We start from the raw sequence: 14855 nt of genomic DNA, 5'->3' as shown, positions 1-14855 counted from the left end.
TGAGAATGTGGAGAAAAAGGAACCCTCATGCGCTACTAATGGGAATGCCCTTTACAGTACAGCCACTGTAGAAAACAGTATGGAAATTCCTGACAAAAATATTAAAAATGGAAATACCACATAATCCAGTTATACTGGGAATTTAGCCAAAGAAAACAAAAACACTAATTTGAAAAGATATATACATTTCTATGTTTACTGCAGCATTATTTACAATAGCCAAGATATGGAATACCCAAGTGAGTTTTTATAGTGAATGGCTAAAGATGTGGTATAGAAATGCAATAGAGTATTACTTGACTATAAAAAAGAATGATATTTTGCCATTTCCAACAGCACCGGATGGATGGACCTAGAGAAAATAGTACTAACTGAAGTCATCAGAAAAGACAAATACCCTATGATTTCACTCATATGTAGAATTTAATAAAACAAGCAAACAAAGAAAAGAAACACAAATAAAAGAGACTCTAGAACACAGCAAACAAAATGGTGACTGCCAGAAGAGAGGTGGGTAGGGCCATGGGTGAAGGAGATAAAGAGGATCAAGAACACATTTATCTTGATGAATATACAGAATTAATGACTCACTATACTGTATACCTGAAACTAATATAACACTGTATGTTAATTATGCTGGAATTAAAAAATAACTTAAAGAGAAGAAAAATAGAATTGCTGAATCATCATACTGTACATCTGAAACTAATGTAACATTTTATGTTAATAATAGTCCAACGGGAAAAAAAAAAAAGACAATATATCACACAAAGAATCTTGTGTGATCTTGTGTGGTGGGCATGAATTGCCAGTAAAGAACTGTCAACAGACTAATCCCAGGGAAGACTATGAAAGATGAATTGGAAGGGGCCAAAACTGGAGACAAAACACTAACCTCCAATCTTCCAATAGGGAAATGCTGAGTGACCGAACTAAGGCTGAAGTAGTAAGAACCGAATTAAGAGGGATGGTCAACAGAAGTGGGACATGGCTTGTGACTGGAGCACATTCAAATTAGGTAGAGAAGGACATAATCACTTACCTGAATGACTGCATATTGCACTTAGTTGATTACTGGGCTGGAAACCCAGAATTTCGATACAGACACAATAAAGGCAGTTATCATCTGTATGCTCCTGTAATCCAGTGTCTTCTGTACTTTCTAAAAACAGAGAAGCATCTGAATGGATTGAATTCATTATTTCTGTAAGACTCATCTGCTGTCGTAGCAAGTGAAAAGAGTTTTTTACAAGACCTCCAGTTCCAGATGGAAGACCTGTGCATAAGTAAATATGAAACAAAATCTGATAAAGATAGTATCAATGACACCTCTTTTCAAGATGTCTCAAACTACATGAATTTTTAAAGAAGGAATACAAGCGAAGAAAACCAGAACTCTTTTTACGACTCAAAATCTTTAACTGGGGAGAAAAAAAGAATGATTTGCTTAAAATTAGGAAAATAAAGTTAGCAGATAAGCTTCTATTACTTTAATATAAAATTTTAAATGAAAATGGAAAACTAAAATCATAAAATTAAGACATAATTTCAATTATTCTCAGTAATTCTATAAAGAAATGTAATAATTCTGAGTCTAAAGAGGTACTAAAAAAAATCAAGATTATGAAGCTTTAAACCTATGGCTAACATGCATATATTCATTATAATCTTATTGTTCATTATAAAGAGAATCATGTAATATTTAAGCACATTTTTCTCTCTCTCATTTCCCCAAACACCTTTGAGAATCAGAATCACAAATTTTTCATGCATTAGTTTTTAAAAATAGTATCAAATGATCTAGTTTTTGTCTTCTTGAGAGGCTGGGTAGAACGGTTACAGTCCCTCACAAAAATATACTGTGGTTTAGTTTTAAATTGACTCAAACAAGGGGCGCCTGGGTGGCTCAGTGGGTTAAGCCGCTGCCTTCGGCTCAGGTCATGATCTCAGGGTCCTGGGATCGAGTCCCGCATCGGGCTCTCTGCTCGGCAGGGAGCCTGCTTCCCTCCCTCTATCTCTCTCTCTCTTTCTCTGCCTGCCTCTCTGTCTACTTGTGATCTCTCTCTGACAAATAAATGAATAAAATCTTTAAAAAAAAATAAATAAATTGACTCAAACAATTATTTTGGCATAATTTTTAAGTTGATCCAAAAGTAAGTATATCTGAATTTTTAATGTCATCCTACTGAAAAAATTTTCTTTTTCATCAACTTTGTTTTAAAAAGAATTTTCTTTTTAATACAAAGAAGAGTCTCATGAAAACAAAAACCATGCATTACCTCCTGCCTCATGAGCAAACACTCTGGCACCTCGATCATCGTGTGGAGGTATGTTTTTTGTCTGAAAATAGGGAATATCCTTTACCTAAAACACATCAATTATGAAGAAGTTCACTTTATGAATATTAGCAAAATTAAACAAAATGCAATTTAAATAGAATTACTACAGCACATGAACTTACAACAAAAAGTTCACTAAAGAAGGTTAAATTACCAAAACTTGATAAAATAACAAATAATCCTTAAAGTTTTCATCTCCTCTTAGTAATTTAAGTAAATATTAAAATAATTGCTTTTAGAATTTATCTAAAATGTCTTTAGACTCCTGAGCAAATGTGGATTCTTTAGTGCTGTATCATGTAGGTATTTATGAGTATCTCGTGGGATTAGGACAACTTTATATTACTGGACACATGTGACTGTCCTATGTAGGATAAACAGGTTCATGGATTAAAAAACAAAAAACAAGGAATATACTGTATACCTCGAACTTACACAACTTTGTGTTCAATGTCAAAAAACAAAAAAAGACAGAAACACAAGGATAAATCAAATGTGATTAAAAAGCAAAGTAAGAATTCACTAAACTTCTATAGAGAATATACTGGTAGAGAAATCAAACAAGATGCTGTTTTACTATGGGAAGAGAAGGAAGTATAATGTTCTGGGGACTTGGAATGGTGTATACCACCAAATGGTATACACCTCAAAAAAGTACAGAACAGTTGAGAAACGTGAAATAATTTTCATCACAAAATGTTTTTAAGCAAAACTGCCTTAAAAATAATTATCTTCTCCCAAAATAGTAATCACTTAAATTGTAATTTCTAGTAAGCAGTTACACAATATGAAATAATAAGAATATAGAATTCATGATACCTGGAATATATCATTGATGTCTACTGGAAGAGCAAGACCAATATAGTCATCAGAACTACCATATGTTGCACTGGACACCATGGACCTCACTGAGGAGGATCGCTGCAGGGTATTTTGATTAATAGGACTTAATAAATCTTCTTTATCTAATGAAGCATAACTTAAAGCTTTCATGAACCTATAAAACCATAAAAAAAAAAACCATTTGCATTAATTTCTTGATTTGTAGTATTTATCATATAGAGAAATTATAATTTTTGTAACTTTTTAGCTAGCCAAGTACTAAACAGTGGTACCTTTTTTATTAGGAGCATATAAACACTTGAAATCATTTAGCTGTTATAAAATGATATACAAAAGACCATCCGTAATGGGACTGTTATGAAAAACAACTACAATGGCCTCCTGGGTTAAAGTGAAAAGGTGGGCAATTAAGATAACTTTCAATATCTAGAATTAAAAAAAAAAAAAAAAAATGACCCCAGAAGTCACAGGTATGATCCAAGCACTATCTTCACAATCATTTCAAACAGTAAATTTGCTATCATACAACCAAGGGCATGATTATTAACTCCATTTAACATTATTTTTATGAAAAATAAGAACAATTATCATCCTTTGTATGCTAATTACTTTAATGGCTATAGGAACAAGATTTATGTAACACAGCAGAAAGACACAAAACAGCAATTATGTTATCATTTGTAAATATTACAAGGCACTTTTATTTAAAGCACTGATATTTCCTCAATGCATTTCTTGCTAGTGACTCCATATTAAATATGGTATACTAATATTTCCATAAGATACAGATTTCTTATTCATGCAACATACATGCTAAAATATTTACTAGGCACTTGCTTCATATACACAAGGCACTACACAAGGCTCCAGTTAATGTACATTGGCATTGAGAAACCCAAGTCATTTAAAATGTAACAACGTAGCCTGATATTTAAAAAGGAATTATTTAATAATGCACACAAAAGAAATCCTTCAAAATTGTAACTCTTAAGGTTATCATAGTGGGGACGCCTGGGTGGCTCAGTCGGTTAAGTGTCTGCCTTTAGTTCAGGTCAGATCCCAGGGTCCCACACAGAGCTCCTTGTTCAGCGCAGTCTGCTTCTCCCTCAGCTTCTCTCTCTCTGACAAATAAAAATCTTAAAAAAAAAATATAGTAAAAACCACTAACTGAAATTGACAAATTTCATAAAATGGGTCAGTGGTTTTAAAATTATATTGTTAAACCTCTCTTACTTCATAGAACTCTTTCTTTAAAGGAGTACTGAGGGTGAAAGAAGGAATTATTGGATTACTTGCCCTCCCAATCCCTACTTCAACTGACTAGCTCCGTTTTAATCTATTCTGCAAACTGGGTTTTCACAGAAATGCTTTTGTGAAGAAAGAGATTCTCTAGTTAAAAAGCAGTATTTGAAAAGCTTAAAACCACTGATCTAGTCCAAATTCTATTAGATGAGGCAACTAAGGTCTAGATATTTCAAAATTCATGAACCTTCCCACACAGATTCATAATAGTGAGCAACTGAGGTCTGCCTAGTTTTGTTCTGGGCTGATGAAGTGCTGCAAAGCTGTTGAAGTCTAGGCAGATGAGACATTACAGCAGAGTTTATGAAACACTGTTTCAAGTTCATTCACTCAGTGCCAGGATTAGTTAGGATTAAGAACTACTTCAGTGTTTGTTCTACCATGTCCCAAGGAAATAGCTGAGTGAGATATGATTTTTAAGACTGCTGTGTCAGGCTCTCCATTATACCACAGGCATCTGCATGCCTACCCTTTTAATTTTATAAGAAAACAAAACAAGTAACAACAGTCCTTCTTTGCCTGGATTCCAATCTGAAAGTAAATTTGTAGTTAGCTTCCATCACTTTCATTTTCTCTGAACTAACCAAAGGTAAGAAGTAGGAATAGAAACACTAATGCCAACACCACTTTTTTTCTCCATGGAACCTGGTACACACACAATAGGTACTAAATACAATTTGAAAAACAAACGAAAGATTTGATAAACACAAGGTTCTGCTATGCCGTCACGCCTCTGTACAAGCTGTTCCTGTCTGCTGTTTTTTGCTTTTATTTTTTTTCCCTCCCAATAAAAACATCCATTCATCTTTAATCCAGGAGTAAAATTTCCAAATAACTTTCTCCTGGTCTAACAGAGAATACAGGAAATAAGATTCTAAGAACCCAGACTGGTTAAGATATAAGTGACTGGGGGTAGCTGTCTTTTCTGGTCTATTCTTCAGAATATTTAAACAGTGCATCTCTCTTTATGCCTTCAACAATTTGGACAGAAATGCCTGCTTTGACGGGATATAATCAACCTAACTGAATGGTTCAGAGTTAACAGCACCTTGGTTATTTTACTGAGCCGTATGACAATACTACTTCTACTGCTTATTTTGCTGTGCTAGGTTACTTACTGGCCCTGGCTGCAGTGACCTCTTGAGTTTTTAAATTTTTTGTTGTACTACAAAAGTTTCCTTCTTTGCTACCAATTTTATCAGCTGTCCTTTCCCATTATAGTGTTCCTACCAATCAGAAGCTTCTAATTGTTGCTCCTATAGGCCTGAAAACCTGATATCCAAGCTTGTTAGAATAAATATCAACTTTGACTATGTGTCAGAGGTACGTCTTCTAAATACAATTCATGAACCTTACTGATAGATTTAGACTAGTGAGCTATTAAGAGATCTGCCTGTCTTTGTTCCGAATTGGTGAGGCTGTCAAAGATGGGTGAGTCTCTGTATGAGACATAATTGCATAATTTATAAAATTCTATCAGGGTATAATTTATTATCTGCTGCAAAGGAACCCCTTCTACTAAGTGCATTAGCATTACTGAAATATTAAGAATATTATTAATATTATTATTACTATTAATATTATTAAGAATTTGGTTCTATAAAACCCAAATGGGTTACATAAAGAAATAACTACCCATAATGCCAATGATGATGATGATGATATGTGTCAAGCACTATTCTTGGTATTTCACAAATACTAATCCACTTAAATAAACGGGAATTAATAACCAAAAATGAACTAAATTTTTTTTAAGTATTTGGCCCAACAAAAACAAAAAAAACAGGGGTGCCTGGGCGGCTCAGTTGTTAAGCATCTGCCTTTGGCTCAGGTCATGATGCCAGGGTACTGGGATAGAGCCCTGCATCGGGCTCCCTGCTCAGCAGGAAGCCTGCTTCTCCCTCTCCCACTCCTCCCTGCTTGTGTTCACTCTCTCTCGCTATGTCTCTCTCTCTGTCAAATAAATAAATAAATGAAATCTTAAAAAAAAAAATAGGTACAGAAATCTTTGCAACAAATTTTTCATTTCATATAAAGGTAAAATCAAATTATTTATTTTGATCAACTTGGTCACAGTCTTTAGACATGGCACAGAAATTCCCTAATAACAGTTCTTGAGCATAGACAAACTGCTACTGCTGAATTCTGAGGGCCAAGTAATTCATGTAATGTTCGTTAGGTTCCTACTAAATAATCACAGCTACTTAAGACAAACTGAGAATTTTACTAAAATTTGTAGTTAGAAAATATAGTAAAAATAAAGGTCAACTTTTGGAGCCTTAAATTGACCTACCTGAAAAAGTTGTTTGTTATTGTAGGTCTTAAGCTCCTGATTCCCCCGACATGCTTCTTTTTAAAATCGATCCTTGCAGAAGCGAGAAATAAAAAAAAGCTTGTGACTTGTGTGTCCTTGCAAACCATATATGTTTATTTTCAGGGCCTAAAAGAATTTCTTTTCCCCCCTCGCAGCTGCAAGAATCCATTTCAAATCATATCGGGTAACTAGGAGCTTACAGCCTACCATAGTAAGCAATTATAATTGGTCAGTTCTGAGGCTTATGTAGATGTAAAACCTGTCTACTAATGCTTTCCATTGAAGTCTGTTAAAATGCAACCATAATTGTTCATTAAATGCGTATTTGCTCACCTGCTTGGTGTTAACCTGGACTCAAAACTGTTGGCCTTCATGGTGATGGTATCAGTAAATAGCACGTCTTTTGCTGGAGATGCCAAAGCTTCAGAATGAGATAAGGATGGATGCATTCTTTGTTGCTGTAATCTTTTCAGCGTAGCGTAGCCAAAGGCATCTCTAGAACTCGTGTAACTAAAGTTACAATCTGCTAGACTTTTAATCGTAGCAATTGAGGGTGCTTTAAGGGACTGTGCTCTTCTAGGAAGTGTATGAGAAGAACCTGGAGGCACCAGGGACACTGAGTTTGATTTGGAGAGAGACAGATGGTTAGACTGTGGCGTCAAATAGTGGCTTGTCTTAACAGTTTTAGTACTTACCACAGTACTCATACTTCCACAGTCTGTGTCCACAGTTGTAGCATCAACACCTACTGTCTCTCGTGAAGGACTTGAACTCATTGAACTTATGCCACTTGTTGTAGTGTCTGTATTAAAACTTTGGCTACGTATCTTCATTTGTGAACTTGATGAACTTTCTACAACTAATCTCTCTCGGCTTGTGTTTTCTCTGTGATTCTCTGTACCAAGACTCTTGGTGAATTTTAAGTCATTCTCTCCAATACTTGGAGTACTACCAGTGTCTTCAATGTGCTTATTCCCAACAAATGAAGTTTCTAATTGTAATGTTTTCTGTACTGTGGATATGGGTGTGAAATCATCACTATGATTAAAGTCAACACTGGGCTCCGTAAGCGTTCTGATCCTCCTGTTGTTTGTCTTATTTTCAGATGACAGTTTCCCTCCTTTCGGATCACTGCTACTTCGATGTTTTTTATTAGGCAAAGTAAGTGAATTTAAGATACGATTCTTCACAAGTTTACTAGAAGCAAAGAAAGGGAATGAATTTTTATCCTTTATAGGTCCAGGTCGATCATAAAATGCTGGTTCTGTATCTTCATTGATGTCAAGAAAGAATGTACTGGTAGAGCTGCTGCCAAACCGGTCATCCTCCATCATGAACATACCTATGATCAAAAGATTGTTAATACAAGCACATCAAAAATGACAAAACAAAATCATGGCAACTGTTTGTGACATATTTCAATAATTCTTTGTCGAATAGTCATCTGGGGAAAAAATGTTCAAAAATAAAGGGTTAAACTGCTGAGGAGCCACATTTAAAAAAAAAAAAAAGAACTTCTTGAGACCAAGTGTTTGAACTTAAATAAAAATGTGATATTATGTCATTGTAAGGAACTTCTGTTATTTCCCAAGAAAAACTACAGGATTCGTTACAGCACAGTTTACATGAAGTGGTTTTTTGCTTGCTGTTTTAATGGCACGGAGTTTGCAAAACCTCCAAATATTCGGGATAAAATTAAAGGAAAAAGGAGATTTGACCATAGATGTTCACTCAGTTGGCAGAGATTCCCGTTAGCTTATTTTTCAAATCATAATAGGTGGGAGATATTAATCTTACAAGAAGTGAATTCTTCCTCTTAAAATATACTTATAATGAACCAAGTCACAGCATTTTAAATTCATGTTTAAATCAATTAGGCTTATTTATTTTCCTTTAGGTACTAAGGATCTCATCTAAATTCAGTGTCTAATAAAAAAGAAAAAAGACTCAATCTGGGTGCCCAATGACATCCATGATATTTTATCCTATTTTTACTTTTGACTTTTTGTTCATTAATTATAAACTACTTGAAATTTATTTTGAAAGAAAGCAAAATAAAATCCCAAATAAACTTGCATAATGTATTTTCAGATTTTGTCAATTCTAAGATACACATTTTTCCACAGATAATATTTCTAAAATCAGAATGCATCTTGTAATCCGTGGTATGTCCTAGCTTAATAGGCAGTATTTTTTTCTTCTTTTTTAGTGGTCCATAAAATACTGGTGCATCTTATAATTCACAGCATCTTAGGCCTGGTGAAATATGGTTTGAAAAATGTTGCACTATCTTTTTAAAAAGAACTATGTCTTAAATTTTGTACAACTAACAATATTTTTAGCACAAGGCTTAAAACCACAAACTTTTTTATTTTGTTGATTTTTTTATACTCTATCTTTTAAGAGTTTCAATATTTAGTTTTAAAAATTTAGCTCTTCTCTCAAAAATGAATATGTAAACTTAGTATCTTAAATACATTCTGGTTCAACAATCTCTATCTGAAAAATGAGTGAAAAAATTATGTAAATGAAAAAGGTAAGCAAATAAACATTCACTTTTTAGATTTTATGATAAGCAAAAATGGGAATGGTTCTTTTGGCACATGGCTTATTTTTTAACTCTGTCAGTAAGCTTTTCCAAAGACTATTTAGAAAAGCAAGGAGAGAACAATGGAGTCTGTTGGCTCTCACTCTCTGTTGTGAAAAGATAACGTATTTTCCAAGACCCCATGACTGCCAAAGTATCTTAGAAAAAAGTACATTAGGAATGTAACAAATACATTTCCATTATGATATTACAAACACAAATGTTAACTACAGCTAACTGTACATGACCTTGTCAAGAATACTCACTTGATGGTGCAGATTCACTTTCACTATTATGTCTAGAGCTGGTTGACTCGGAGTTCAAACTCAGGGTGCTTGGGATAGATGAAAGTTCATTACATAGTTGTTCTACATCATCTGGAACCACTGGCCACAGATGTTTGCGACTGTGCCTTACAGAATCCCAGTTGTGACATTTCAGAATATCACAGCCCTGTTTGGTTTTGGCTATGAGCCCAAGCACATATACACAGGTCCTATATGTAAAAGATGTAGTAATGACAGTTTATAATTCCAAACTGAGATTTCTTAAAGCAACCAAAATATTAGTTTGCTATATGTACATTTGAATTTTTTTTTAAAAAGTCATTAAAAATTACTTAGCTTGTAGAAAAATGTATTAAAATGAGTTAGGAGTAACTTAGAAGCCGTAAGTAACATGAACACCTTCTTAACATACACAGTAATTACAAAGAAGTAATTTAAAAGAACATAATGAAATCTTAGAGGAAAATGGCATATACAAACTTTTCTGGGATAAATGTGAAATATAAGGGCTATTGGAATACTGCATATACACTATACTTTCACTGTTTGCCAGTTACTAAACTTCAAAATTATAATGATAAAAATGAAATGGTAACATTAAACAAGGAGCTCCTTAAGATGTTAAACAGTGCATTTAAAAATCTTTTTTTTTTTTTTTTTTTAAGTAAACTAAACTCCCAATGTGGGGCTCAAACTCATGACCCCAAAATCAAGAGTAGCATGCTCTACTGACGATGCACAACCCACCCCCCAACCTTTTCTTTTTAAATCTTGCATCATTAGGATTTTCAGTGAATGGTTCTAATGGACTACACTGAATCATAGAATACTCTTCCCTCACAGCTACTTGTGAACAAGAATATATACACTAGAAAGATTTATGAGTGAAATAACATACCCTCTGATTGAAAGAACCTCACACTGCTTTGCAAGTTTTAGTATATCTGGAATCACATTTTCCTCCTGTAGTAAATTGAGACCCCAATTTGATGAGCCAATATTTCCCTGAAAGAAAAATCACTTATATCAAATATATTTATAAGAGTAACTCTTTCAAGAAATTTGGAGAGCTAAGAAGAAATTTAACCCCATCTATGAGAGAGAAAAAAAAATGTGAAAAGAAACCTTAAATACGGAACTTGAGAAATTAATGCTTCATTTGTCTTAGCAAGAAAACTAATAGATTAATCATCTACTTTCCAGTCTAAAAATATTTAAAATGGGCAGAAACAATTTTGGTCCTAGAATATTAATCTGAGAACAAGTTCTAAATAAAATGATTTTTATTTATTATTAATGGGAAAATTTTAAAAATCTAAAAATGATGAAGATCTTATAGAAGTTTATTACAAACCAAGGCCCAAAGAGATGCTTTCAGTTTTTTAATTTCTTCCCATTTATCCAAATCTGGACTACGAACATTGTGACAGAGTTCAGTAATAATATTCTGGAGAAAGAAAAAAAAAAAACATGAGTAACAATATGTTTTCAAAGCATCTTAAAATCAAATTTTTAAGGTTTGCATTTAGTAACTTTTACGTATTTAAAATTCTAAAATAATTTTATGTAAACTTTAATTTTATGTAAACTTTTTAAGCAGCATTAATGCGGGGGTTCTAAATTCATATTCTACAGAGAGCACTTACAAGCTATGTGGTTTTGAGCAAGTGAGTTAATCCCCCATGCCTTGATTTCCAATCTCTAAAAGAGAGATCTGTTTCATATGGTGTAATGACTTAAGCATTACACAGGAAGTCCTTAACAAAGCACTTGGTACCTCGTATTATAAAAATGTTAGTCATAATTATCAGTTTTTTAAATAGAACCTAATACTAGTAAATAAAAAAAAAAATACTGTAAAGATATGTGCTCCAAAAGTCTTCATAGACTTAATATAAAAATAGGACACTATAGAATACATTTATGTAAAACTTTTGTTCCTGGGATAAACACTGATACAAAAATGAACTAAACTGCCAGATTACTATTGTTCAAAAGACACACACGCAAATACTTCTGTATCTATTTCTAAAATAAGAAAAAGCTTGCATTTATTGAAAACATTTAATAGCCAAGACATATTCACAGCCATAAATTTGGTGTGCATATAATCAAAGAATAACTGCTTGACACAAAGCCTGTTATATTCCAAAAAGTATATGAGAATAGGGAGGTAGAAACAAACAGCAATTAATATTTCCAGTTTGTTGCTCGCCAAAGATTCAGGTTCAGTTTAACTCCCCCACAAGAACAATGAAGAAATTCAGTTTTTCAGTATGTTTCTACAAAAGAGATGAACTTTCCAACAAACTACAAAGGACAGAACTCAGACTTTAAGTGGCTTACTTACTCTACGTTAACATATTAGCTATGCAAAAGGTGACAGGTAAGTCAGGGAAAGGCATGCAAACCAGTGCTACATCTAAGGATTATAAACACCAAGTCAGTTGTAAGATAGAAGGCTTTAAAAGCATTATTAATGCTGCTAACTTTAAGGCTTTTGAGAAGTTTTTGCAAAGGTACTACACTTTAGCAATATTAAGATTTTTTTCTATGATTGTAGCTAGTTAAAACAAGTAAATTGTGTTTTTACCTGTACTTCCAACAAATGGCAGCCTGTTTTGTGGTGTACCAGTTGTCCATAGAGGTGTACAGGCAGGTAGACATGAGGACGCTGTAATCTAGTATAAATAAAGATGATTGATATACCTGTTGCCTCATTTACAATATGCTAATTAAAACAAGGACTACTAATAAAGTAGTAAAGATATAATAAAGATATATATCTTTTGGCATAATATAGATATAATCTCTTATATCTATAATATAATATAGATAAAGATATAATCTCTTGGCATACATAAATATATGAAAGTGGAAAACCATGAGGATTTCTCTAGAAAAGTAACAGATTAGCTGGCCTCAAAGTAATAAGTAATGGTAAGAGAGCTGAGACCAGAAAAACAGACTAGGGTAAGAGCATGGAAGATATATAAATTATATTAGTAAGGGTATTCAGCATGTTATGAGTGCCACTGGAATTCTTGAGCAGTCAATGCTATGCTTTAAGATTTTTTTCTTATGTCAGTGAAGGAAATAAAATTTCCAAGTACTCAGAAAATTTTAAAAAATAAAAAAATATTATGAACTGGGTTTGAATTTTATATTAGAGGACCAGTAATAAATTATTCCATTAACTAGACTGTACCTTTGGTTACTCCGACGAACATAGTTATCACCATCAATTGGCTTTCGATAAGTAGTAAGTGCTTCATTAAGTTGTTCCTCAATCAAGTCAACATATTTTGAATTATATTCCTGGAAGATAATATTGTTTTAGTTATACAGAGTATCATATTATTCACTAAATTTATAACATGTTAGGTACATGCCAAATCTTAAAAGCATAAATATGAGAAAAATGAACACAAATTTAAGACATTTTTAAAATGGTAGAACATGGTATTATGAATGCAAATGTTCTATCAAATCTAAAAGCTTTCTGCTTATACTCTTATTCCCATTTTCAATTAGTATTTTAGAGTCCATATAAGTTACTAGTTTTGTTTTTCATCTTATTTAAATCCCTTCCCCATTAAATACAAACAAAAACTGGCCTCTTATTATTAAACCGTAAGCATATTCACTAGAAATCTTAAAAAGAAAATTAAATGAATTGTATCATTTTAGCATCTTTTGGCAAAAACTAGTATCGCTTTCCCCACTGATTTAAATCAAGTCAAATGTAAAAAATGTTGCCAACTAAAACTTGAAAAACTTTTGAAATCTTTAAATTGAAAATCAGTCATACTTCCAACTTTATTGCAAAAGATCTCTACTTCATTTTTTCCTTTTTTAAACTATTTTTTAATTTAAATTCAATTAGTTAACATATAACATATTATTGGTTTCAGAGGTACAGGCCTGTGATTCATCGGTCTTATACAACACCCAGTGCTCATTACATGCCCCTCTTAATGTCTATCACCCAGTTACCCCATTCCACCCCTCCAGCAACCCTCAGTTTGGTTCCTATGATTAAGAGTCTCTTGAGGTGACTGGGTGGCTCAGTTATTAAGCATCTGACTTCGGCTCAGGTCATGATCCCAGAGTTCTGGGATCGAGTCCTGCATCAGGCTCCCTGCTCAGCAGGAAGACTGATTTTCCCTCTCCCACTCCCCCTACTTGTGTTCCCTTTCTTGCTCTCTCTCTCTCTGTCCAAAAAAAAAAGTCTCTTATGGTTTGTCTCCCTCTCTGGTTTCATCTTGTTTTATCTTTTTCCTCTCTTCCCCTATGATCCTGTTTTATTCCTTAATATGAGATCATATGATAACTGTCTCTCTCTGGTTGACTTATTTCGCTTACTATAATACCCTCTAATTCCATCCACATCATTGCAAATGGTAAGATTTCGGTTTTTTGATGGTTACGTAAAATTCCTGTGTGTGCACATATACACATCTTCCTTATCCCAGCTGTCAATGGGATATCTGCGGTTTTTCCATAGTTTGGCTACTGTGGACATTGCTGTTATAAACACTGGGGTACGGGTGTCCCTTCAAAACACTACATTTGTATCTTTAGGGTAAATGTTAAAAGATCTCTACTTTAAACTGCTCAGGAGGAATTGGCAGAACCTCTCTGGAAAGCAATTTGGCAGTATGTATCAAAAATGTTACTTCACATATTTTTTGACTCAACTACACTTTTAGAAATTTATCCTACAGAAATACATGTACAAGCATGCAAAGGCATATAGAAGAATATCCAGCAAACGTGGTTTACAAAACAAAAAAAGTTGGAAACAATGTCAATACAGGAGTGGTTATAAAAGCTAAGGTACATTCATATGATGTACGACGACGCAGCCATTAAAAAGAACAAGCTAGATTTAAATGTACAGCTCTGAACAGATCCCTCAAATATGCTGCTAAATGAAAAACTTATTCTTACCTACTCTTGAAAACAGAACACATTTGTATTTTTAAATAAAGAGTATATACTTATAGATGGATAGAACATCTCTGAATGCACACAAAATAAACTATTACAGACATTACCTTCAGAAAAGACAGAATAAGCACACAGGGAAACATTTTTCATTCAAAACCATTTCAGACAACTTGAATTTGGTGAGTTACCTTAATTCCCTACTTAAAGCCTTTAAAAATGTACTTTTCCTA

The 14855-nt window shown here is 33.4% G+C and overlaps 1 protein-coding gene across 1 annotated transcript in view; it reads right to left on the bottom strand.

Moving 5' to 3' along the window:
• Positions 1-14855, bottom strand: part of LOC111140909 (RPTOR independent companion of MTOR complex 2) — a 134092-nt gene that overhangs the window by 13830 nt on the left and 105407 nt on the right. The window contains exons 26-35 of the mRNA XM_022493171.1: positions 12881-12990; positions 12266-12353; positions 11027-11119; positions 10571-10677; positions 9652-9881; positions 7132-8140; positions 6778-6849; positions 3159-3336; positions 2280-2364; positions 1043-1276 (exon numbers count right to left, since the gene is read on the bottom strand). Of these exons, the coding sequence (XP_022348879.1) occupies positions 1043-1276; positions 2280-2364; positions 3159-3336; positions 6778-6849; positions 7132-8140; positions 9652-9881; positions 10571-10677; positions 11027-11119; positions 12266-12353; positions 12881-12990 (2206 nt within the window). The remainder of the gene's footprint in view (positions 1-1042; positions 1277-2279; positions 2365-3158; positions 3337-6777; positions 6850-7131; positions 8141-9651; positions 9882-10570; positions 10678-11026; positions 11120-12265; positions 12354-12880; positions 12991-14855) is intronic.

This window comes from Enhydra lutris, unplaced genomic scaffold, assembly GCF_002288905.1.
Source record: "Enhydra lutris kenyoni isolate GAN:26980312 unplaced genomic scaffold, ASM228890v2 scaffoldscaffold5, whole genome shotgun sequence".
NCBI classification, from domain to species: domain Eukaryota; kingdom Metazoa; phylum Chordata; class Mammalia; order Carnivora; family Mustelidae; genus Enhydra; species Enhydra lutris.
This window is presented reverse-complemented; position numbering and strand designations above follow the sequence as displayed.